The sequence below is a fragment of the Pteronotus mesoamericanus genome, unplaced genomic scaffold, assembly GCF_021234165.1.
Source record: "Pteronotus mesoamericanus isolate MK-2021 breed Mesoamerican mustached bat unplaced genomic scaffold, CSHL_Meso_final scaffold_137, whole genome shotgun sequence".
Lineage (NCBI taxonomy): Eukaryota > Metazoa > Chordata > Mammalia > Chiroptera > Mormoopidae > Pteronotus > Pteronotus mesoamericanus.
The window spans coordinates 6,780,760-6,806,318 of NW_026555306.1; the positions used below are offsets into that span (position 1 = coordinate 6,780,760).

General features: G+C 56.6%; 1 protein-coding gene across 1 annotated transcript; it reads right to left on the minus strand.

Moving 5' to 3' along the window:
• Positions 1–670: 670 nt before the first annotated feature.
• LOC129082713 (sialic acid-binding Ig-like lectin 5) lies at positions 671–24,582 on the minus strand. Its single transcript, XM_054588426.1, is given in 14 exon segments — positions 671–838; positions 924–1,015; positions 1,301–1,591; positions 1,667–1,918; positions 3,028–3,069; positions 15,875–16,153; positions 16,354–16,734; positions 16,800–16,859; positions 21,156–21,225; positions 21,763–21,871; positions 22,172–22,337; positions 23,621–23,905; positions 24,106–24,483; positions 24,549–24,582. Coding segments are annotated over 14 exon segments (2,607 nt in total).
• Positions 24,583–25,559: the final 977 nt, after the last annotated feature.

Sequence of the window (25,559 nt, forward strand, 5' to 3'; positions counted from 1 at the left end):
GCGGTGGCTGGGCAGGCACAGAGCGCAGCAGTTTCTGTTTGCTGTTCCCTGTCAGCTGCCCTCCTAGGTGGTCATTGGCCCTTTGAACATCTCGTGTTTCTATTGGTTTGTTTGCCTTTTTCTTACTGACTTTTGGAAGATCTTCGTATAGTCTTTATATACTCTGGATGACTCCTTTTTAGATACATGTGTTGGGAAATATCTTCTCCTGCCAAAGAGCTACATTTAGACATAGACATATTTTAAAACAACACATGTTCTTGAAAATACTCAACCTAGTAGAAGATAGAAATGGAGCCAACACTGACCTCTCACTCCGTCCTGAGGTGAACTTACTACATATTAATGTACTTAATGCCAGTGGGGCATGTTTGCTCCCTTAACAACGTACCTAATCAAATCATCCCCCATGTTACAGAGGGGGAAACTGAGGCACATAGAGGTAGTGACTTGCCTGGTGTAACACCCTCGGTGAGTAGCTGAGCCGGGATTGGAGCGCAGGAATCTCTGTGGCTTCAGCCACTCGAAGGAACGTCGTGGAACTTCATGTCTCCATCCATGACCTTTGGCTCAGAGGGCTGTTCACTGTTTAAGAATCGGTCCCTGACACACCTTTCTTCTCAGAGATTCCTTTTCTGGGCTCCAACAAGTGCATGTGGGCGGGGGTGCGTCACCATTTCTGGATCGCGATCTCAGAGTACAGGGTGGTCTCCTGGGCCTGAGGGTCCTGTGGCTTCGTGTTGGGGAGATGGAGAGCATTGTAATAGAGCTCACGCTCTGAGTCGGAGGCGGCCACCGCCGGGGGCAGGTCGGGGGCGGAGGGGGCATCCAGGTGGCTCTGCGTGGGAGGAGAGAAGGGCGTCTGAGCCGGGCTTTGGGATCGTGGGAATTCAGGGGCTCTTATTCATTTCTCCGTTGCTCACAGGATGAGGCCGAGGCAGACAGCGAGCAGGGCTGTGGCACCAGCTCCCCCCGAGAGCCCCCAGAATCACTCCTGTCCTGTCTGCTGGTCTCCCTGCAGGGACGAGACACCTGGGTGAGCGCCTGTTCCCTAGCAGACACCTGAGCATCCGGCCTCCTGCCATCCCTGCCGACGAGCTTGCCCCCGTCCGTCCAGGACCCCTTGGTCCCCACCCCTTCGTATGATGGCAGCCTCCAGGCTCCCAGCCCCCTCCCCTGGCAAGCGCATCAGGGCCTGGCCTCCAGTCCCCTTGGCCCTGAGTCAGGCCACTTCTGTCCCACTCAGTGTCTTCCAGGTCCGCGGCCTGTGCGCCCCTTCCCTGGGGCTCCCCCGCCTCACCCTGTCCTGGCAGCAGCAGGACAGTCACGGCCTGTCTCCCGTGGGCATTCTGGGCCTCGCAGCTGCGCCTGAGGTTGGAACTCAGCTCCCCGCGGAGGCTCAGGGAGCTGTTGGCCCAGGGCCCCGCGGGGTGCGTGGTGACCGCGTGGGAGGCATCGCTGTGGTTCCCCTCCAGCAGCGTCTCCCCCAGCCGCCAGCGCAGCGAGGGGGCCGGCTGGGCTCGGGAGGAGCAGCTGCAGCGCAGACCCTGGTCCTCCCGCGAGCAAGAGGGTCCCAGCAGCTGGGGGGCGTCTGTGAGGGGAAACAGGAGAGGGATCAGAGGAGCCCGAAACCCAAGGGCCCTGGCCCAGGTGTGTTCCCGCTCACTCTTCACCAGGAGGGTCAGGGAGGCTTCCAGGGAGGCCGACCCGTGCTGCTGAGCTCAACAGACGGACGTCCCATTGCCCCCCAGTTCCTCCTGGGTCAGCTTCAGGACCCCTGGCTCCAGGCAGCTCAGGGTCAGGCTGCCCCGGGTCCACCTCGTACTGCTGGGCGGGTGGCTGTCAGCTCTACAGACCAGGAGCAGGGGCTGGCCCTCCTGGGCTCGGAGAGACGAGCCGTTGCGCAGAACCTCAGATCCTGAAGGACAGAGAGAGAGTTCAGCCCGGCTGTAATCAGGTCTCCCTCTGTCTCTCTTTCCCTGTCTGTTCGTCCTTGTCTTTCTGTAGCTCTGTCTCTCTCTTCACGTCCCTGGCTCTCTCAATCTCTCTTCATCTATGTATCTCCCTTTTCGTTCCTATTTCTCTCTCTGTCTCTCTCACTCTCTCTCCCCTCCTTGCATTATGTCGATCAGTTTCTTCTCTTCCATCACCTGATGGGCTCGTACCATCTGGGATCAGCCCCGAGGGCTAGGAGCAGGCACTACAGCCTCTCCCAGAGGCTCCCGAGCATTTGTCTGAACCGCCCTGGTCCCCACGCCTCCTGCCTTGGCCTCCAGAGCCATCACAGATCCTAGATTTTTCTGTACAAGCCTTGCCATTTGTGTCTGTCCACAACAGTTCCCTAAGACCTGTCTAATTCAGCTGCCCGAGAGCTCACACTCTCTTGGATGAGACACCCCCAAAAGCAGGTTCTCACAGAGCAGCAAGACGTGCTTAGTGCAGGGGGGTTAGCCGGGTTGAGGGAGCCCTGAGGACGGGACTTCGAGGAGACGGGCAGGTCAGGGAGGGCTTCCTGGAGGAGGAGAGCACGCGAAGGGGCGGTGGTACTAGCATGGAGGACGTTGCGGGAGGAGGGCACAGAGCGCCGCTGCAGGGGCGCGGGTGGCCCTGTGAGGCCCGACGGCGGGGCCGTGTGGGGGTGTTAACATGAGGCTACTGGAAGAGACTGAGGGAGATTCCAAAAGGAATATTGCAGATTGCCAGTTACATAAAGTGTCACGGGGATGTCAAGTACAGCACAGGGAATACAGTCAATCCTACTGTAATAACTACAGACGGGGCCAGGCGGGAGCTGGACTTCTCAGGGGGAGCCCTTTGTAAGTTCCGTATATGTCTGGCCACTACGCTGTGCACTTGATACTAATACAATACTGGCTCTCATGCAGTTTCTCCTGAGGGGCCCGTTTATCAGCCCACAAGGTGTGAGTCTGTCTCCCATCTGAGTTCTGAACCCCAGCTCTGCTCTGAAGGGAGCAGGGACCAGGCCCTCCTTCCACCGCCCCCTGGGCAGGAGAGGTTGCACCCTACCTGTGCCGTCTCCTCGGAATATGGTCAGGTTCCGAAGCGCATCTGGACATAGTTATTCTTTCGGTGGCAGAAAGGTAGACATTGGCCCTTTCTACCACGAAACTTCATAAACAGGAAGCGGGTGAAATTGGGTGTCCCCTTCCTTCCTCCGCAGCCCTGGTTTGCAGGGCCCAGTATCCCAGGCTCTACGCCCCCAATGCCCTCCAGCCTCAGGGACCCACGTCCTGACCGGGCACTCACAGGACACATTGAGCTGGATGGTTATCTCCCTGGTCAGGCCGCCTTGCAAGGCCACCCGACAGGTGAGGTTGGTGCCGTGGTCCCGGGGCCTTGGCGTGAGGGTGGCCACTGAGGAGCTGGCAGTCCGGGGACCCAGGGGTGTGACGTTGGCCCCCGTCCAGGAGAATTGGGGTGGTGGGTCTGTCTCACAGGCCCATGACACTGTACAGGTAATGTTACTGGGGTGGCCGGATTCTAGGGTCCCCTGAATCTGGATGTCAGATTTCAGGTCTGGGGAAGAGAGAGACAGAGACCCAGGCCCTGGAGGTGGGGTCCCTGCGTGTGCCCCTGACTGCAGCCTCTGTGCCCGGCCAGCCCCCGGGTCCCATCTCCATTAGTCGCCCTGAGTCCACCTCAAGATGAGAAGAAGGGGCTCCTTCCCAGCTCAGGACAACTCAGCCATGTGTCCTGACGTGGACCCCATTCCAAACCTGTCACATGGACAAAGACCTGGTTGTCTTTATAATAGCATCTCGCATAAGACCCTCGCTCCACCCTAAAGAAGTATTTCCCTGTGTCGCTTATCTGTGCGTCTCTGATGTGCAAGGAGCAGTCATAGGTCTGGGGATCCCCAACGAGGTGGAATCGGTCCCTGGTCTCCGCCTTCACTTTCCCACTGGGGTGGTTCGTGGCCACAGGCTTCTGCTTGTTTGTGTCGTCCCCTTCCCAGAACCAGTAGCCGTGAGCTGGGGTGGAGTCAGTCCAGCCAATTCTGAGGTAGGACACAGTGCAGGGCATGGAGACGCACTGGCCCGCCTGCACCGTCACAGACTCCTGCACCTGCAGCTGGAATCCCGGACCCTGGGCCAGGGCCCCTGCGGGGAAAGGCACGTCAGCCGTTGTCCCCGCCCCAGGTCACACGCCCTCCCCGGGGCCACTCACCGGCCCATCAGCAGGGGCAGCAGCAGCAGCGGCAGCATCTCGGGGCTAAGTGTCTGCAGCCTCAGCGCCGCTGAGTGGAGAGGAAGCCCCAACCGGAAGCTGGGGGGACGTGAGAAAGGCGATGATCTCGGAGGAGGAAGTGGGCCTTCCGTGCGGCCCGGCTGCCCGGCCCTCGGAGAGGAAGCGCTTCCACTTCCCACACTCCAGATGGGTCCCCGTGACAGCCCCACGCGCTGAGGAGGACGCGACCCACCGCTCCTGGTCCCTGTCCTCGCTGGTCCGTCTGGCGCTGCTGCCCACACAGGAAAGCAGGCGCTGCCTGGCCAGGCACGGCTTCTGTGTGAGACGGAGGATCCGTCCCTCGCGTGCGGGACTCAGGAGGGGCGGTGGGGGAACGGCGAGGCATGGAAAGTGACGTAGGTCCTCTGGGTGACACAGATGGTGAGGGACGGATGAGTGGACACACGACCCATCGGGGCTTCTAGTCCCTCGGGGGCGCGGAGTCAAAGGGGAGACTGTGGCAGTCTTCGTCCCTGTCCCTGAGAGTGTCCCAACACCCGAAGTGGCAGAGGGGCCCCAGGCCATGCCACCGCCCGGTGGTCCTGGGCCTGTTGGTGGGGGGACTGGCCGGGGCTTGTAGGAAACCCGGTTGCTCTGGGCAGCGGACGGTGAGCTCCCCGGTGTGAATGGCCGGAGCGGACAGGACCGAGACTCCGAGGGGGTCTCCAGCCTGTGACCCCACAGGTGGTCCTGGGCCTGCTGGCCTGATCGAACCCCTGTCCTGCTGTGTCCGCTCCTTTCAGGTGTGTCCACTTCTCTTCCCCCCTGCCCTGCCGCCAGGTCTCAGTCTTTCCAGAGGTGGAGAGATGGTCCCACCTCCCCGTCCGTCCCCCAGTGGCTGGTCTGAGTGTGCACACAGCCGCAGTTCCCGCCCAGGCCAGCAGGGGGGTGATGAGGCCTCGGGGGCTGCTGGGCCTCAGGCGCAGGGTCTGGGGGGTTGGTGACATCACATGGCACAGGGTGGCTTCTCAGAATGACAAGGTCACTGATAGGGCAGAGAAGGATTTGGAATCCGGAGCCTCCCTGGCCTTTTCCTCCTGCGGGGGTGTTGGGTCTAGCTGGCCTGAGGACCAGGCCTGAGTCTTCGGAGGGCAAAGCTGCCCGTGTGGGGACCCAGGGGGGCTGAGGCCTGCCGTGTGTATCTGTGTGTATGTGTGTATGTGTGTGTGTGCTCTTTGCAAGCTTTTGTGTATTTGTGGCATGTGTCTGTATATAAGTATGTGTGTGTCTGAGTCTCTGTGTGTCTCTGTTTACCGTCTCTGTGCCAGGTGTTTGTGTCTGTGTGTGTATTTGAAGTATGTATGTGTTCACATGTCCTTGTGTGCATGCATGTGTGTGTCATGGGCTCTCTGTATGTATCTGAGGAATATATCTATGTGTGTGTTTTGAGGTGTGTCTGTGTATGTGTGTGTCTGTAATATCTGTGTGTATATGTGTATAAATGTGTCTGTGACCTGTGTGTGTGTGTGCACATATCTGAATGGTGCATGCATCTGTCATGTCCCTGTGGTGTGCGTACATGTAGGCACACTCAAACATCAGCTTCTCAGTAATAACATCCACTTGCAACATCATGAAGTATATAATTCATCCCATATTTTCTACATTCCTTTCCTGCTTTGTTTTCCTCCAGACTTCTTATTATCAATCAATATAACATATAAATCTACTTCTGGCCAAGATGGAGGCATAGGTAGATACATTTTGCCTCCTCGCACAACCAAAAGAAGGACGACAACAAATTTAAAAACAAAAAATAACCAGAACTGCCAGAAAATCTAACTGTATGGAAGTCGGACAACCAAGGAGTTAAAAAAGAAACATTCATCCAGATCAGTTGGAGGGGTGGAGACAGGCAGCTGGGGCAGAAAGGACGGGTGGCAAGGTGGCAGCTGGGGGACCAGGTGGGAGACCCAGTGGCTGGCAGACCGGGCAACCCCACATTTGCATGCGGAAAGACCAAGAGAAACAACAGGGGAGCAAGACAGATCACGCAACCCAGGGCTCCGGTGTGGGAAAAGAAAGCCTCCACGCCTCTGGCTGTAGAAACCTGTGGAGAATGTGGCAGTGGGAGAAACTCCCAGCCTCACAGGAGAGTTCGTTGGAGAGACCCACAGGGTCCTAGAAATAAGGTCCAATTTGCTTGTGGGTAGTGGGGGAAATGACTGAAAGCCGGCCAAGAGCCAAGCAAGCCACATTGTTCCCTCTTGGACCCCTCCCCCACACACAGGGTCACAACGCAGTGACCTGTGTTGCCCCACCCTGGCTCCGCCCCTTCCAATGTAAGAAGCACGCTGAGACAAAGAAATATGGCCCAAATGAAAGAACAGACCAAAGCTCCAGAAACAGAACTAAGAGATAAAGAGCTAGCCGACCTATCAGATGCACAGTTCAAAACACTGGTAATCTGGATGCTTCTAGAAATGGTTGAGTGTGGTCACAAAATGGAGGGAAAAAAATGAAGGCTATGCAAAGGGAACTAAAGAAAAATATACAGGGAACCAACACTAAAGGGAAGGAAACCGGGACTCAGATCAACGATTGGGAGAAATGAACATTAATGAGAACAGAATGAAGAAACAAGAGTTCAATAACTTGAGGAGAAGCTTAGGAACCTCTGGCACAACTTTAAATGTTCCAACATCCAAATCATAGGGCTGCCAGAAGGAGAAGAGGAAAACCAAGAAACTGAAAACTTATTTGAACAAATAATGAAGGAGAGCTTCCCCATTCTGGCCAAAGAAATAGACTTCCAGGAGATCCAGGAAGCTCAGAGAGCCCCCAAAAAGTTGGATCCAAGGAAGCACACACCAAGGCACATCATAATTACATTACCCGAGATTAAAGATAAGGAGAGAATCTGAAAAGCAGCAAGAGAAAAGGAGACAGTGACCTACAAAGGAGTTCCCATAAGACTATCAGCTGACTTCCCAAAAGAAACCTTGCAGGCAAGAAGGGGCTGGGAAGGAGTATTCAAAGTCGTGAAAGGCAAGGACCTGCATCCAAGATTATTACTCTACCCAGCAAAGCTATCATTTAGAGTGGAAGGGCAAATAAAGTGCTTTACAGATAAGGTCAAGTTAAAGGAATTCATCATCACAAGTCCTTACTTATGAACTGTTAAAGGTACTTATGTAAGAAAAAGATGAAAAACTATGAACAGTAAAATGACAGCAAAGTCACAACTATCAACAACTGGACCTAAAAACAAAACAAAACAAAAACTAAGGAAACAATGAAAATAGGAGCAGAATCACAGACATGGAGAGCAGAGGGGAAGAGGAGGAGGGAGGAGGGGGAAAAGGTACAGGGAATAAACAGCATAAATAGTAGGTACAAAATAGACACAGGGACGTTAAGAATAGTGCAGGCAATGGAGAAGCCAAAGAACTTACACGCAGGACCCATGGACACGAGGCAGGGGGCATTCTGGTGGGAGGAGGATACCAGGTGGAGGGGAATAAAGGGAAGGAAAAAAATGTGACCACTATAATTGCATCATCAATTAAATATGTATCAAAAAGTAAAAAGTAAAAAACACGCGAGTCTACTTAATCCACTTCCTCCTACTTTTTGACTGTGGGGCTCAGGCCAGCCCGGGCTAGTACCTGCAGGAAGTATCGGAGCAGAAATTGGGGCGAGTGTCTTGGGGTGGCTGAGACCACCCAGCGAGAGACCAGAAGACTCCAGACAGAATTGTGTGAAAACCCATAAAAAGGGAAAGGCTGTCCCGGACTGTAAGAGTTACAATCAGCTCAGATGGGGAACGCTGGAAAGCATGCGGGAAGGTATCCGGCTGGCCGGGGGGACCGATGCAAAATTAAAAAGTGGTGAGCGCTCTCCTCCAACGATGCTCCGAGTCCAGCTTCGCTATTCCCATCGAAGGAGTCAGCGCAGCGTTCAGTTCCCGATTGCTCCCCATCCCGGGGCGGGGAGTGGCGGGGGCCAGGGCCCGCGTCTCAGGAAGGCGGCGCCCCCGGAACATCCCGGGCTCCAAGAATCAGCATCCTCGACAGGTGGCGTCACCAGATCCTTCCGCAGGCCCCGCCCACTCTGCACGGGCCTCCGTGCAGATGATTGGCCTCCGGGGGGCGCTCTATCCACCAGGCGACACTGGCCCCTCGGGAGACCCAGGCAGGGGCGCGGCCGCTGTCCGCGGTGCTGAAACCGGGTCCCGAGGTAGCTCAGGGACCTACCACCCGAGTCTGCGGAAGGGCCTGACCCCAGAGGCTTATATCCCAGTTTGGGGCCAGGAGGGGAAAGGTGTGAAGATGGATGGACCCGGAAAACAGGGAGCTGACAATGTTGGTCGTGGGGGGGGGGGACTCCTCTCTCTGTTCCGTCTCCCCCCACGCCTGACCACTCTCAGGTGTTGTCTGCCCTGAGGATGGTGTCTGCCCCGCCTGGTGAGCCACAGGTGGAAGGACATGCTGGCCTAGAATCTCCGATTGCCGCCCTCTGGACAGCTCCTTTCGGGGGCTCGCGTTATGCCAGCCTCACCAAAACAAACTAAAACTAAAGAAAAACTGTAAACGTGAGAGGCTGGCCTTCACAGTGGACAAAGGAGAAGGCTGGGGGCCAGGGTCGGGGGCATGAGACACTATGCTGGAGCCTGTCTCCAGTCCTGTCCCCCTCCCCTGTGCTTTGGGGCAGGAGGGGACAGTCTCGGGTCTGATGGGGAAGGTAAGCATTTCCGGGCTCCCATTGGTCCCTGTTGCTGGACTCACCTGATATCGTCAGAGGGACTTGGAGAGGAAGGCGCCTGGCTGGCTGTCCCCTGATTCGCAGTCAGGATTTGGGAAGCTCTGGGTCTGAGCGTCGGTCCTCTGTTGGGTCAGGGCACTGGGGGCTCTGCCTCTGCATTGTCCCTCCTGTCCTGGGGTCCTAAACCAATTTTCCTTCTCCTTACCCCTTTCTGGAACGTTTTGGTGGTCTCTCCTGCACCATTCACAGGGTGTGTAGCTGTGAGTGGAGGCGAGGAGCGGGGAACAGGGGCCGATGCCGCCCTCCCCGCATTGGAAGCCTAACTATCAATCTTTAATGTTTCAGGGGACAGGGTGACCTGTATCGCCCTGCCTGACAGTATCAGGAGCAGACGACTGACTCAGTGGTTCCTTCCGGGTGTCGGGCAGTGGGCTTTAGGCATCGGGCATTTATTTACACTGCACTTGCCCTTTGGGGCCACTTTATGAACTTACGATGCAATACTTCTACCCTGTCATGGTTTTCGAGCAGCAGGAAAATTTTGAGCTGTTTTTGCTTAAACTGATTCTAAGTACAGATATTAGTTTTCTTGCCCTGGCCGGCATGACCCAGTTGGCTGGAGCACCATCCTGTAGTTCAAAACATTGTGAGTTTGATTCCTGGTCAAGGCACATGCCGAGGTTGCAGGTTTGAACACTGTTTGAGATGCATACGAGAAGGGCAACCAATCGAAGTCAGTCTCTCTCTCTCTCTCTCCCCCTCTCCTTCCCCCCAAGCAATAAAAAAATGTCCTCAGGTGAGGACAGAAAATAATGAACCAATATCAGGATTTTCAGGAAGATTAAGAGGTCCTGCCTCCCTCCAGCACCTCAACCCAGACATATGGTTTTGAGCTGATTTGGAAGGATAAGGGGGTGTTGGGCAGACGCTGACAGGGTGCCGGGCACACCAGGAGGAGGGGCGTGCAGGTGCGAGGCCAGGGAGGCACACCTCAGAACCAGGCCCCTAGAGACCGTTTCGGGGGGTTGATGGCTTAGGACCCCCCGGTCCTAAGAAGGGGGCTGGGGAGGCTGCGAGCAACTGAACAGAGGTGAGAACACTACGACCAGGGGGCTGCCTGCTTTTCCGTTCTCAAACTTTTGTTGAGACACAGCCACATGCATTTATTTTCAGACTGTCTATGTCTGTGCTTGTTCTGCAAACAGAATTGCGCGGTTGCAACAGAGACCGTACAGCTTGCAGAGCCTAAAATGTTTGCTATGTGTCCACTTACAAATTGTTTTTCCTGTCTCCTGACCTAGAAAGACAAGTTGAGAGCTGTGTGAATTGCTCTTCAGGGCTGAGGACAGAGAACAGTCTTTGGACTATGGTCAGCTCTGAGCTTGAGGAAACTCTGTACACGTTGATGAGAGACTTGGCCCGCGCCAGGGCTAGTAGCAGGGAGGCAGGGTGGAAAGGGGAGACTCAGGAGGGGAAGGATGTGATGGGAAGAAGCCTTCAGGGGGGATTTGAGGAGAAACTGAGGCTGGCGTGTTGCAGATGTGGGGACAGAGACAGGACGCATACCCGGCCTCCCAGTGAGTTGTCACTCGCTCTCACAGAGGACCAGGACTGCTGCTGGGTGTCTTGCACGTGGGCTTTAATTCAATCCTCACAGCAGCCCTGTGAGCTAGAACTCCTTACACCTAATCACAAAGCAGGAGTGGAGACCCGGAGGGGCGAGGTGGCTCATCTGCTGTCATGGTCTTAAGAAATGGAAGGGTGTGAGCTTGATCCCAGGTCTCTCCGATTACAGTGCGGAAGACAGGTTCAACATGGCAGGAGACTCACAGGCAGTGGTTTATAAACTCAATGTCCCAGGGGACATTAAGTCCCCAAGAATCAGCCTTCCCACATGGACACGTTGGCTTCCTACTCGGTCCTTATCTCTGCGTGTGCTGTGTGGGTTCTCTTCTGAGGAGGATTCCTTTCCTGAAAGCTGATGGAGGCATAATACACCTCTGGTTCCGGCCCCAAAGTCAAGCTGTCCCCTGAAGAGTGTGAAGGGTCAGCGGTGCTGTCTAACATGGGCTTCGTCTGGTGGCCCTGTGTGGGGAACAAAGACCGAGGTTAGAGCCGGGCAGTTGGTGGCGGGGTGGGAGGGGGGTTCCCTGTAGTGAATTTGATTGTGGCAGAACATTTGTTCATTCTCCCATTCTTTCATTAAATGCTTGTTTTTAAAATTTTCCCTGGGATATGTTTATTGATTCGAGAGATGGGGGGTGGGGGAGAAAGATGCACTGACGAGAGAGAACATTGATCGGTTGCCTCCCCTACACGCCCCAAGGATTGAACCCGCAACGTAGGTATGTGCCCTGACCAGGGATTGAACTTGCAAACTTTTTCTGTATGAGACGTTGTTTGAACCATCTGAGCCACCCCTGCCAGGGGCACTAAATAGTTTTTAAGTTTCCATTTTTTCAGTTATCCAACAAACATAGCTCTTATTGGTTGTTCTCCAGTTCTGCTGAACACTTACACACACCTGTGTGGAAAATACAATTATTCTACAAAGAAAGATACTAAGTTTCAGAGAAGTTAGGTCCTTCTCAAGGCCACATGTCTACAGTGGGTGAACCCAACCCCAACCCCTGGGCTCTCTTGAGGTCTCCCGCTTCCCAGACACTGGACACATGGGATGAGGTTTATGAAAACTGACTTGTCTTTCTTTGTGCCTCTCCTTTGCTCTCACTCCAAGCAATTCTCCGACACCAGATGGGTGTCCTACAACTGGACTCAATTCTGACACTGTCTACTTGAAGGTATTGTCAGGGGCTCAGCCCCCCAAGATCAACCCCTCCCCGCTGCCATGTGAGGTGCCAATCCGAAGTCCAGGTTGTCACCTGAGCCATTGACCAACTGGCGATACATCAGAGGTTCCCACAACCTCAGCTAACTTGCTAGCATGACTCACAGGATTCAGGGAAGCCGTTTAATTACTATGTATCAGCTGTTTAAAAAAGTCTCCACCTGAGGATATGTTTATTGCTTTTACAGAGAGAGGGGGAGAGACAGAGAGAGAAACTCCTGCCTACACCCTGGCTGGGAATCGAACCTTCAATCTTTTGGTAAATAGGATGCTGGAACGATGTTCCCACCATCTGAGCCACCCAGCAATGGCTCCCAGATTTTTATAGAAGGCTATGATCAAGGAGACAGGCGAGCCTCCAGAGGAAGAGACGCACAGGGCGAGGAAAGAGGGAAGGGCCCGGAGCTCCTGTGTCCTCTCCACGTGCGCCCCTCTAGCACCTCCCCATGGTCGCCAACTTGGAAGCTCCCGGAGCCCCATACTTGGGATATTTATGGAGGTCTCATCATGGAGGCATGAACTATCCCTAATTCCATTTCCAGTCCCGCTCCCCTCTCTGGAGAATGGGCGGGGGGGGAGCGCTGCAACTACTAAGCTTTTAATCATGGCTTGGTCTTTTGGGGACCAGCCCTCATCCCAGAATCCACCAGGAGTTGCCTCATTAGGTAAGAAAGACCCTCGGATCACCCAGGAAATTGCAAGGGTTGGAAAAGTGCAACCATTTCTCGTACAGACTCCTTTCTTGGCCGTCGAGTCCCTGGAACATTTCTCAAGAGGCTTTCGACTTCCTCTTCTTGCAGCCTCTGGTGACCTCACTCCAATCAAGACATCTGGCTACACCAGGCCACCAGACCCACACTGTCCACGTCAGCTCTGGTACCGGAATCTAAAGGGTCATTTCTCAAGCCCTATCTTACCAGACTTAGTAGCACTTGAGAGGACAAAGAGCTTGTTCTCTCAAGTGCTTCCTTGTTTTCAAGGAAGAGTCTCTCTTTCTTGAAGTTTCATCCTCTTTCGGCCACAGGGAGCTCACCCAACGCTCTCCTGGTCATTTATTTTTCTTCACTGGTCTCCTTACTGTTTCCCCATCTCTCCCTGACTCCAAAAACTGAGGGTCTCAGAGCTCTGTCTGTAGACCCCTCCTCTTCTTTGTGGTGTCGTGCACTATCAGACCTTGATGTGGAAGACCCCCAAATCTCTGTGCCTCCCACCAGCCCCACCCTGACCTCCAGACTCTGACCCGCTGTTTGCCATCTTCACCTAAACGTCTCAGAAGTTCCTCAAATGTTCAGAAACCGAAACAAAGTCTGGCCTCTCAAACTATACCCTTCCTCAGAGTTGGCAATTTCAGGAAATGGTAATTCATTTAAGTCTCTCAGGGCGACCATAGTGGAGTCTTCCATGGTGTCTGTGGACATTTATAGACAGAAGGATGGACAGGCTTTGCAGCGTCTTGGTACAGGAAGAGCTGAAGGAAGCCTGGGCAGCATAGAGACTGGCCTCTGATTGGGTGTCAGCGACAAGAAGACCAGCTGCAAGGCAGAGCACCAGCAGAAGGATGTTTGGGGGAGTATTAACCACATCCCTCTTATGTTTTGACATTGGGGGCTTTGCTCATCCTAGAGAAACCATCCCTGCCAGGCCTAGCCAACAGCGAGTGATAGTGAGGGACTGGCCTGCACATGTGACTTTCATACCGCAAACCAGCCAGTCCCAAGTCCACACCTCGTCCCGTCCCTGTCACGGAGCTCTGACACTCCGACCACTCGCCCCCTGCCCTGACCACAGCAGGGCCAGGCGCCAGGCAGCAGGAGGCCGCCCCGCCACCCCAGCGGCCTCTGGGGTTACTGAGCCCCGCCAGGCCCGGGCCGGCCTCCCCGGCCTCGCCCCCCCCTCTGCGTCCTGGCCGGCCCAGGGCTGCCCACCGTGGCCCCGTAGGCCGGCGTTTCTCCTCCTCTGGGGAAGTGTGAGCAACAAACGGAGGCAATTGTCTCCTGATGTGTTGGGCCGAAACCCTGAAGGATAACAGAGCCTACGTTTTCCAAAAGGGTGGGACGTGAAGAGCTCATTTCTGGATACACCGAATGGAGCGCGACCATAGGCCACCAAGGAAATGGTGGGGGGCGCAGGCTGTGTCCCCGAAGCCCAGGCCACTCACCACGGGAGCCGGCGCCATGGCTGCGCCCACGTCCCCTGCTGTCCTGGCTGCTTTCTTCCTGCAGGTCCTCTTCACTCTGTGGGGGACACCGGGGTCCTTGTCACGGAGTCTCTCCCTGAGGCGGGAGTGAGTGACGAGGGCAGGGCCAGGGAGGGACAGGACGAGGAGCCTCCCTAACAAGGCTTTGTAACCAGGTCCACCTGCCCTCGGTGTCTGGGGTCGGAGCTGGGAACAGACTGGTCCAGCGCCGACCGTCTGGGTTCTCGCTCCATCTGTGCCCCCACACTTGCTCCGGGCCCGCCGAGCCCTCCAGGCCCCCAGCCTGCACCCCCGGGCCACCCCGCAGGCCGCTCACAGGAAGTAGCCGATGCAGAGGCAGACGGCCAGCAGGGCGGTGACGGCGGCTCCCCCGACGGCCCCCCGAACCACGCCGGCCTTGGTCTCTGGTTCCCCTGCACACAGGAGAGACCCGGGTGAACTCCAATCTGAACGAGCAGGCACACGTGCCCTCCTCTCACGCATGAAGCAAAGGGGGCCCCTCGGCCCCCACACAGGCTCAGCACAGAGATTCCCCGGAGCCGCGGCACCAAGGGCACGGCCTGCGGACCCCCAGCCAGGCCCCACGCTCCTGGGCAGCAAACCCCACCACTTCCAGCGCCAGGTCCCTCTCCCTCTGGGTGTGTCTGGAGCAGCCGCGGCCCTGGCTGCCCAAGACCCGCAGCCTCAGGGCCCCGTGGGCGTTCCCGCGGAGACACACAGAGCGCCTCTCCTTCCTTCCCGCGAAGGACTCTGAATCTTCTCTCCTGGCCCCCACAGGCCCTGCCACTCAGGGTCAAAGGTGGCCTTTGCGCCCCCAGAAGGGGGCAGAAGCAGGGAGGTTGCCAGGTTCCCCCGTGGGCCCCAGACCCTTCTCCTGGTTCTGTGTGGCCAGCCTCCGGGGGCCCCGCCCGGGGTCAGAGAAGTGTCTCTGGGCACCACCGGCCTGATGGCACTGCTGAGCGAGTCCTGACAAGGTCACAGTCCAGTGGGGTGGGGCCCAGATGCCGCCCCCAACGGGAGTAGGGCGTGGGGAGCACGGGGCTCCAAGAGGCAGGTCGGGTCAGGACCAAGAGGCGGACATCGAGAAACAGCCCAGAGAGATCATTTTGCACCATGAAAAGACTCTGCATGTGACTTAACGGTGGACACACAACATTATACAACATCCACACCCACAATGTGTCCAGCACCGAGAGGGACCCTAATGTAGAACGTGGATGGGGGTGATGGAGGCAGGTCCATGCAGGTTTGCTGAATGTACGGATGTCTCCGCTGGGGGCGGACGCGCTTGTAAGAAAGGGGGCGGCAGGTTGAGGGACAGTCTCTCTACCTTCTGCTCCGCTGTGCTGTGGACCTGTAAGTGCTCTAAACACTGAAGTCTCCCCCAAAAGGGCCCCAGCACCTGTGACTGGAGCCTCAGCAGGGTGAACAAGGAGGAGCTTGCAGGTCACGCTTGGGAGACGGCAGTCAAGGCAATGGGGGAGGAGCCTGAAGGGGGTGCCCACATCTAACCGAGCCCCGCCCCCCCGAAATCTGGGGGACCAGCTCTGACCAGCCAGGCACAGACCCCTCTTCGGTCAACGCCACATGGGGGGCACACTCCTTCCCACCTGGACCGTCTCCTGGGCAGGCACCGGTGGCGCGGTTCTGGGGGTCACCTGGGGCAGGACCACAGGGGTTCCCTCTTCAGTGGGTGGGACACGTGCGGGCCTCCCCCGACCCCGCGAGGCAACAGCAACGCAGGGCAAACAGGGCTTTGTCCCCTGGGTCCCCTCCTCAGCCAGGCCCCCCGGACAGAAGCTCCGGCTCCGCAGCCGGGCTCCTCAGCTCCCACGCCCTCGGGGACCCTGCTGTTCTCCCGCGACACTCACACTCACAGCTGACGTTGAGCCGGACGGTCCTCCCCACAGTCACACCCGCTGCGGGGAACTGCACCTGACAGGTGAGGGCGGAGCCGTGGTCCTGGGCCCGTGGGCGGAGGGTGAGCACGGAGGACAGGCGGGTGCTGGGGCCCAGGGCGGCGGGGGCAGCGGACGTCCAGGAGAAGAGGGGGGGCGTGCCCCGCTCACAGGCCCAGGGCGCAGAGCAGGTCAGGTTCGTGGGGCGGCCACACTCCAGGGCCCCCGGGACGAGGATGTCAGGGGTGCGGTTGAGGGCTGGGGAGGACGAGGGGGGCAGGGATCAGGAGGGAGGGTCCAGGGTGCAGCCCCGAGAGAAGCCTCAGGCCTTGGTCCAGCTCTTCCTTCTGAGCCCCTACAACATGCAGCCCCACCCCCTCCCAGGGCGGGGACACGGCCGCCCTGCCCCGGGGCCACCACGCACCTCCCTGTGGCCTCCCCTGGAGCCAGGTCCTTACCTGTCACATGCACAGAGAGCATGTGTTTCTTGTATGAATGTGCCACATGTCTTCCTCCCTCCACGTGAAAATAGTACACTCCGTCATCAGTCCTCCTGGCGTCTCTGATGTTCAGGGAGCAGTTGTAGGTCCTGGGATCCCCGAGGAGGTGGAATCGGCCCCAGGTCGCCTCTTCCACGTTACGATCCTGGTTGTTTGTGGCCACGGGAGCCTCCCAGTAATTAGCTCCTTCCCGGAACCAGTAGCCATGAGCTGGGCTGTCATAATACCAGGTGAAATCTGGAGGAACGAAGGAGCAGGGCACAGAGACGCACAGGCCCTCCTGCACCGTCACGGACGGCTGTATTCTCAGGCTGTGCCGTTCCTCCTGAGCCAGGGTCCCTGCAGGGAAAGGAGGGTCAGCGGCTGCCCGCCCCCCACCCACACCCCTCCCCTGGGGCACTCACCCGCCCACAGCAGGGACAGCAGCAGCGGCAGCATCTCTGACTAGGAGGGTGTCTGGGCTCCTGTGGGTGAGCAAAGAATGAAGGCAGGGGAGGGGCTGTGGGGAGATCAGAGAAGCTGGGAGGAGCAGGAGATCGGGCCGTTTCCAAAAGAGGAACCTCAGAGCCAAAGCCCGTCCCTCCCTGCACGGGACCGGCAGACACCCTGCAGCCCAGCTGCCACCAGCCGACCCGAGTCCTGCCCCACCTTGGAGGCTCCCCCACCACAGCAGAGCAGGGCCGGGGTTTCCGAGGACCTCAGAGGACGGGACACAGGAGTCTCTAACTGTCCCTCCATTAGAGGGGCTGGTCAACTCCGGCCTGAGCAGAGGTCGCACACTCACCTGGGAGCTGTGCTCAATAAGGCAGCGCTCCCTCGCTCCCTCGCTCACTCGCTCCCCCCTCGCTCCCTCGCTCCCTCGCTCCCTCCCTCACGAGCGAGCGCTCAGTGGGGATCTAAGGCAAGAAGGGACAGGGAGACATGGCTCATGTCCCTGAGGTGGTCCCCAGCAGAGACGGCCCTCCTCCCCGCAGAGGAACGGTGGCTTTAGAGCAGAGGTCACTGGTGAGCTGACCTCGTGTCCTGCTCGCGTCCTGGGTATTTTCTAAAGATACCAGTGTGGCATTTTTGTTCTTACATCTCATGTGCTGACTGGTAAGGCTACGGTGGCATCTCCAAAATGAACACCATTAGCACCTACAGGTAAAACAAAAGGAAGACACATGTCCTACAAGCTAGTGCAGAGGAAATATTTGCTTAGAATTTCCCAGCTCTCACTGAGTGTGAGCCGGACAGCTGGCTTCAGTTCCTCATCACACCGATGAGCATTTGCAGTCATGGAGCTCTCTGCCTCCAGTTCTCCCAGGCGTCAAGGACAAAGTTGTGGGGAAACAATGCGTCAAACATCTCTTTCTATGTTACGCAATGTAGTTTTCACACGGAGTATACGTATCTCAGTCTTTGGCAGTCAGACGGTGTTTGCCTTTCCAAATGAACTACCTCCATTCCTTTCTCAGGTGAAAAACCTCACATTTCCCTCGTTGCATTGGGCGGCAGGCATCTCAGGGACACATTTAGTTCTTAATTTCAGAAACATGTTGTTCTAACTTCCTGATACTATTGGGTCTACTTGCCTACACGATTTGTGTTCTGCCTTATCAATTGCTACCTTAGCCTGGCCGGTGAGGCTGAGTTGTTCGGAGCGTCGCCCTCTAACCGAAAGGTTGCAGGTCACGTGCCTCGGTTGCCGAAGCGACCCCAGGTCTGGACATGTAGGGGGGCAACCAGTCGATGCCACCCTCTCACATCAAAGTTTCTCTCTCTCCCTTCCTCTCCCCCTGAAAGCAATGAAAGAACTGTCCTCGGGTGAGGATAAGGAAACTTGGTCTCTTACAAGGGCTGTGCAAGTGTAAGTTACCTCAGATTCTTAGTGAGACTATGAGGATCCAATTTCTACATGAAGCAGACACATGTCAGAATTGTTGACAGATCTGCTTCTCACACTTAAGTGCGTCTCAAAACCATAATATGACGAGGAAACAAGGGGACCGTGCAGCTAACATCAAATGTGAGGTTCGGCTCACGTGAGGGTGCCTCTGAGTCTGTGGAGCGTCTAGCAAATTCTTCACCCCGGGGACACAGAGCTCTTGTCACCGCCTCTTTGTCAACACAGTGGTGTCTTCAGAGATGGCCCTTCAGCCTCACTGATACATAGAGATTGGTGCCCTCATGTGTTGTAGAAGAAACTGCGTCTCCGGTTTGTAATTTCTAATACCAAGTGATACTAAGCATGTTGGCGTGGGCTTAGTTACCTTTATCTTTCTGACTGGGTGAAACGGCTCATTAAACCTTTGGCCGCTTCTTCAAATTATGGTAACACATGCTTAACAAAGACAGTTTTAATTTCCTGGGTCGGTGGCATGAATATCTGCCTGTTGCTGTGTGGCCAGCAGCACCGTCCATCTCTAGGACATGCGTCATTTTCCCCAAACTGACACGTCGTGCCTATAAAACACCACACAGTGTTTCTCCGTTCCTTCGTGGATGGGCCCGTAGGTTGCTTTCACCTTTTAGCTCGTGGTGACTAATGCTGCTTTGAACAGGCCTGGATAAGTATCTATTACAGTCCTTGCTTTCAATTCCACATGTGAATACCCAGAAGTGAAAATACTGCAACATATGGTTTTCTATTTTTAATGTTTTGAGGAACTCCAATCCTGTGTTCCAAACCGGAGGCAGCGTTTTGCAATGGAGAGTGAAGCCCAAGAGGGCAGTTTATTTTCAATTTATTTTCTTATCCACTCCAATACTTCTTTTATTTTTTTTAGTTTTTTTTTTAAAAAGAGAGTATTTATTTATTTTTAGACAGAGGGGAAGAGAGGGAGAAAAACACCCATGCGTGGTTGCCTGTTTCATGCCCCCGACCAGGAACACGGCCTGCAACGCAGGCCTGTGCCCGGACTGGGAATCAAACCAGTGACCCTTTGCTTCGCAACCCTGTGCTCAATCCACTGAGCCACATCAGACAGGGCATGTTTTTCAGTTTTCTGATAATAGTCAACTTACAGAATCATGGTGAAACCTCCTTGTGTGCTTTAATTTAAATTAATCTAGTAATGTGGAACATATTTTCAAGAATTTATTGCCCATTTGTATGTCTTTATAAAAATATCTTGTCCAATAACTGATGAAACTTAAGCAGGGTATTTCTTTTCTTTGTGTTGAGTGACTTTTTCTTCTATCACTGGGTTGTTTTGTGTTTATTGCTTTGTTTGAGAGTCCTGAGTATATTCTGCCGCAAGCCATTCATGAAGCCTATATTTTCAGATTTTTTCCCCAAGTTGTAGTTTTTCACTTAATTTTCCTACTAGTGGTTTTTGTAGAACAGCAAGGGCCCGTAGCCAAAACGTGTGCCGCTCATGAGGTGACCCTGCAATGTATGGGGACGGGGAAGAGCGGAGGAGACCGGGTCTGGAGGCCAGACGGGGACACTCACGGGGCGCAGCAGGTCACGTGGGCAGGGCGGGAGGCTGACTAGTGGGCACCAAAGGAGAGCCTGGAGCCTGCACACGTCACCTGAAGAGGAAAAGGGGGCTTTGCAGAAGGGAGTGAGTGGGGGGGGGTCGTGACCTGGAGATGACCCTGGCTCGTCGGGGTTGGTGCCAGAGTGTGGTCACGCGTGTCCTCCGAGAGAGAAACAGCAGGTGACTTTCTGCACGCAGAGCCGGGGGAGGCGGTTAGGCCAGGAGACACTGGCAGTGACCCAGACACCCACCAAGGGCAGGCGGCTGCCACTGCCCTGGGAATCACAAAGACCGACTGTCCCCCGGAGCCTCGAGGGCGTGCATCCCAGCCAACACCCTGCTTTCTGCTCATCGGAACTCATTGCGCATCTTGGGCTCCAGGACATGTCACCCCCAGGCTGTGGCACCGGGTTGTCCCCTGTCCCAGGGGTCTCAGGCGACAACGGGGGGGGGGGGCAGAGGAAGAAGATAGTGTACCTCCTGCATGAATTTCTGGCCACAAGAACCAAGAGAATACAGCTTTTTAAAACAAAGACACTGACTGTGTGGTAACTGGTTACAATGGCCTCAGGAACGCCGCCCTGGTGGGAATTCATGAGGCTCCTCTGGGAAAATGCAGAGAAGGAATCGAGAGAAGTCCTCCTCCTCCCGATCCACTCCTCTCTCCCCCTTTGCAGCCAAGACCTTTAAAGGGTTTTCTGGACCCTGTATTCCCATACCCCTTCCTCCGACTCTCTCCTGATCGTGCTCCAGTTACGTCCTCAGGCCTTTCCCACCAGCCTCTGAAACCCGGGGACAAGGCGTTTCCGGTGTCGTCTCCTCCCTCCGGGCCATCGCAGCCTTCTCCCCACCGTTGTCATCCTCTTACACTGACCACCGCGCCACATCTCCCGTCTCGCCCTGTCTCCCCATCTCCAGGCCTTCACACCGGCTCTAGCGCTGACGTCTCCCGCTGGTCACGAGGCGGCGCCTCAGAAGGAGCATCCCCTCAGAGCCCCTCTCTGGGTCCCTGAGACACACGCCGCCCTCTCCCCGGCTCAGTGCTGTAGCATCTTCAGTTACTCACACTCTACCCTCTTGTCTCCAGAAGGACAGCTTCCGGGGGACATCGATTTTGAGGCCGGGTTCACGTCGCATCCCCAGCGTCTAAGTCAAGGCTGGCACACAGTGGGTGTTCAGTCGTACTTGCTAAAGAGGAGAGAAATAACTGACGCTGTGTTAGGGCCACGCCACACAAGAATTACACACGCACTCGTGCGATAAGTCAGTGCATGTTCCCCAAAGAACGCCCAGCACTTGGAGACGTGGGGCCGTTGGGCAGAAGGAAGCGCACGAGCAAAGCCTCAGAGTCACAGAGGCCCGGCCCCTGTGGGTGTGGAGATGGTGTGAGAATCGGGAAGAGGGCGGAATCCGGCGGGCAGTCCGGCAGGGCACAGGCCACGCCAGCCCTCAGACAAATCCCGCAGAGTCTGCCCCTCGTCCCTGGCCGTGGAGAGGAAACATCACTGTTGGGACCATGCAGGGCACGGACGATGGGTGTCTGCAAACACAGTCGGGACGTCCGTGCTGAGGACAGAGGTGGAGACAGGACGTTGGTGTTGGGTTCAGAGGCCCAGGGAAGAGATGAGGCCGCAGGAACGCCCAGGGTCAGGCCGGGGAGGAGACAGGCATGCAGCTGAGCTGTGAAAGGAGGCAGGACGGACAAGACTTAGTGATTTTATTGAATCACCAAGAAGAAAGGGAGGGCACAGTGTCGTATGTGTGACCGGGACCCTGCAAAACAGTGGTTTTGGGGAGGAAGCTGGCAGCTCAGCTATGAGCACGCTGAGCAGAGCAATCCCAGGGACCGTCCCGGAGGCGGTGTCAGTGGCGTGTTGGGTAGTGAGACTCCTGGGCCACGCACCTGAGGCATTACCCGGAGACTGCGTTTGCGTCTCTCACGCCCCTTGGGGGCCTCGTCACCTTCCTCCGGTGGCACCTGGCTCTGGGAGAAGAGACCGGGGTGTTCCAGTCTGGTGGGATTAGGGTGCAGTGGGCAGCAGACGCAACCCCCGGTCTCTTTCTCAAGGGTGGGAGGGGAGAGGGGAGTGGGAGAGGGGGGCTGCTGCCCCGCTGCACTGCAAGAACCTCCCAGCGGGGACACTTGGCTGGTGGGGCTCTCACAATGCCGGCCCGTGTGGGGTCCTCACTCAGCTCCCCTTCCTCTCCCACCAGCACTACCCCTGATGTGTCAGGCGCCCGGCCCTGGTTCTGGGCTCAGCCACGTGCCCCCTGCCCTCCGCGCCCACCCATCCTCCCGGGGCTGAGCTCACGTGAGGACCAGGAGGCAGAGGAGGAGGAGCAGGGTCTTGGCAGCTGCTTCCCCGATGGCCACCAGCACCACCTGGGCCCCGGGCCCCGATTTTCCTGCAGGGCCACTTGCTTGACTGCTCTCCTGAGTCCTTCCGCTCCCAGGGGGACCTTGTCCTCCAGGACAGCCTGTGCCGGCAGATTCGGGGCCTCATGTGCCTTCGTCCCTGACCCGCCATAACCCTCAACAGTTGGACGCGAAATCAAGGGCCTCAGTTGGAAGCGATCAAATGACACATCCTGTTCATCAGCTAACATTATGGAGAAAGTGAAAAGCCAGCCCACTTAATGGAAGAAGAGACTGGGTAATCATAGATCTGATAAGGTTCAGTGTCCAGCACATACGAGGAATTCTTACCACCCTGGCCGGCGGTGAGGGTAGAGAGTCGGCCCGACGCACAAAGGCTGCAGGTTGGATCCCTGGCCAGGGCACACGCAAGGGGCAGCCAACGAAGGAATGAATAAGTGGAACAACACATCAATGTTTCCCTCTCTCTCTCTCTCTCTCATATCAATGTTTCTAAATCTTAAAAAAAGCTCTTAGGTCTCAACCCCAAAAAGTCAACCAACCCACAACAATGGGCCAAGGCCTTGAAAAAAATTTTCTCCCAAGATCACACAGAAATCAATAATACATTCACAAGAAAACAAACAGCATCATTATTATCCCAGAAATGCAAGCCAATGCCAACGTGAAATCGCCCTTCACACCCACTAGTAGCCCATAGTGTTTTGAGAAGGGAAATGAGAACGTTTCCCTGAGAAGGGTGACTGTGTGGGGAAACGGGAAGCCTGACACTTTGCTGGTGGGAATGTGAGATGGTGTGGCCATGGTGCAAAACAGTCTGGAATTTCCTCAAAAAGTTACACTAACAACTACCATTTGACTCAGGAAGTCCACGCCCAGGCAGATGCCCCAGAAAACGTGTGTTGAACAATAAAGAATAACCAATGCTCACGGCAGCATTACAACCACCAAACAGGGGCGAACACCCAAGTGTGCATCAACCGAAAATGGATGAACCGAATGCGATACATCCACGCAACGGCACATGATTAAATACAACACGCAGAAGACGTATAACGGAATTGTCCGCCTGAGCCTATATAACTCTATGTCCCAACGTGACCCACAGCAGGCTCCTTCCCACTGGGGCCGTCCCCTGGGCGGGCACCGGTGGCGGGGTTCTGGGGGTCACCTGGGGCAGGACGACAGGGGTTCCCTCTTCAGTGGGTGGGACACGTGCGGGCCTCCCCCGACCCCGCGAGGCAACAGCAACGCAGGGCAAACAGGGCTTTGTCCCCTGGGTCCCCTCCTCAGCCAGGCCCCCCGGACAGAAGCTCCGGCTCCGCAGCCTGGCTCCCCTGCTCCCACGCCCTCGGGGACCCTGCTGTTCTCCCGTGACACTCACACTCACAGCTGACGTTGAGCCGGACGGTCCTCCCCACGGTCACACCCGCTGCGGGGAACTGCACCTGACAGGTGAGGGCGGAGCCGTGGTCCTGGGCCCGTGGGCTGAGGGTGAGCACGGAGGACAGGCGGGTGCTGGGGCCCAGGGCGGCGGGGGCAGCGGACGTCCAGGAGAAGAGGGGGGGCGTGCCCCGCTCACAGGCCCAGGGCGCAGAGCAGGTCAGGTTCGTGGGGCGGCCACACTCCAGGGCCCCCGGGACGAGGATGTCAGGGGTGTGGTTGAGGGCTGGGGAGGACGAGGGGGGCAGGGATCAGGAGGGAGGGTCCAGGGTGCAGCCCCGAGAGAAGCCTCAGGCCTTGGTCCAGCTCTTCCTTCTGAGCCCCTACAACATGCAGCCCCACCCCCTCCCAGGGCGGGGACACGGCCGCCCTGCCCCGGGGCCACCACGCACCTCCCTGTGGCCTCCCCTGGAGCCAGGTCCTTACCTGTCACATGCACAGAGAGCATGTGTTTCTTGTATGAATATGCCACATATCTTCCTCCCTCCACGCGAAAATAGTACACTCCGCCATCAGTCCTCCTGGCGTCTCTGATGTTCAGGGAGCAGTTGTAGGTCCTGGGATCCCCGAGGAGGTGGAATCGGCCCCTGGTCGCCTCTTCCACGTTACGACCTTGGTTGTTTGTGGCCACGGGAGCCTCCCAGTCATTAGCTCCTTCCCGGAACCAGTAGCCATGAGCTGGGTTATTATACCGTGTGAAATCTCGGTGGACGAAGGCGCAGGGCACAGAGACGCACAGGCCCTCCTGCACCGTCACGGACTGCTGTATTCTCAGGCTGTGCCGTTCCTCCTGAGCCAGGGTCCCTGCAGGGAAAGGAGGGTCAGCGGCTGCCCGCCCCCCACCCACACCCCTCCCCTGGGGCACTCACCCGCCCACAGCAGGGGCAGCAGCAGCGGCAGCATCTCTGACTAGGAGGGTGTCTGGGCTCTTGTGGGTGAGCAAAGAATGAAGGCAGGGGAGGGGCTGTGGGGAGATCAGAGAAGCTGGGAGGAGCAGGAGATCGGGCCGTTTCCAAAAGAGGAACCTCAGAGCCAAAGCCCGTCCCTCCCTGCATGGGACCGGCAGACACCCTGCAGCCCAGCTGCCACCAGCCAACCCGAGTCCTGCCCCACCTTGGAGGCTCCCCCACCACAGCAGAGCAGGGCCGGGGTTTCCGAGGACCTCAGAGGACGGGACACAGGAGTCTCTAACTGTCCCTCCATTAGAGGGGCTGGTCAACTCCGGCCTGAGCAGAGGTCGCACACTCACCTGGGAGCTGTGCTCAATAAGGCAGCCCTCCCTCGCTCCCTCGCTCCCTCGCTCCCTCGCTCCCTCCCTCGCTCCCTCGCTCCCTCCTTCACGAGCGAGCGCTCAGTGGGGATCTAAGGCGAGAAGGGACAGGGAGACATGGCTCATGTCCCTGAGGTGGTCCCCAGCAGAGACGTCCCTCCTCCCCGCAGAGGAACGGTGGCTTTAGAGCGGAGGTCACTGGTGAGCTGACCTCGTGTCCTGCTTGCGTCCTGGGTATTTTCTAAAGATACCAGTGTGGCGTTTTTGTTCTTACATCTCATGTGCTGACTGGTAAGGCTACGGTGGCATCTCCAAAATGAACACCATTAGCACCTACAGGTAAAACAAAAGGAAGACACATGTCCTACAAGCTAGTGCAGAGGAAATATTTGCTTAGAATTTCCCAGCTCTCACTGAGTGTGAGCCGGACAGCTGGCTTCAGTTCCTCATCACACTGATGAGCATTTGCAGTCATGGAGCTCTCTGCCTCCAGTTCTCCCAGGCGTCAAGGACAAAGTTGTGGGGAAACAATGCGTCAAACATCTCTTTCTATGTTACGCAATGTAGTTTTCACACGGAGTATACGTATCTCAGTCTTTGGCAGTCAGAC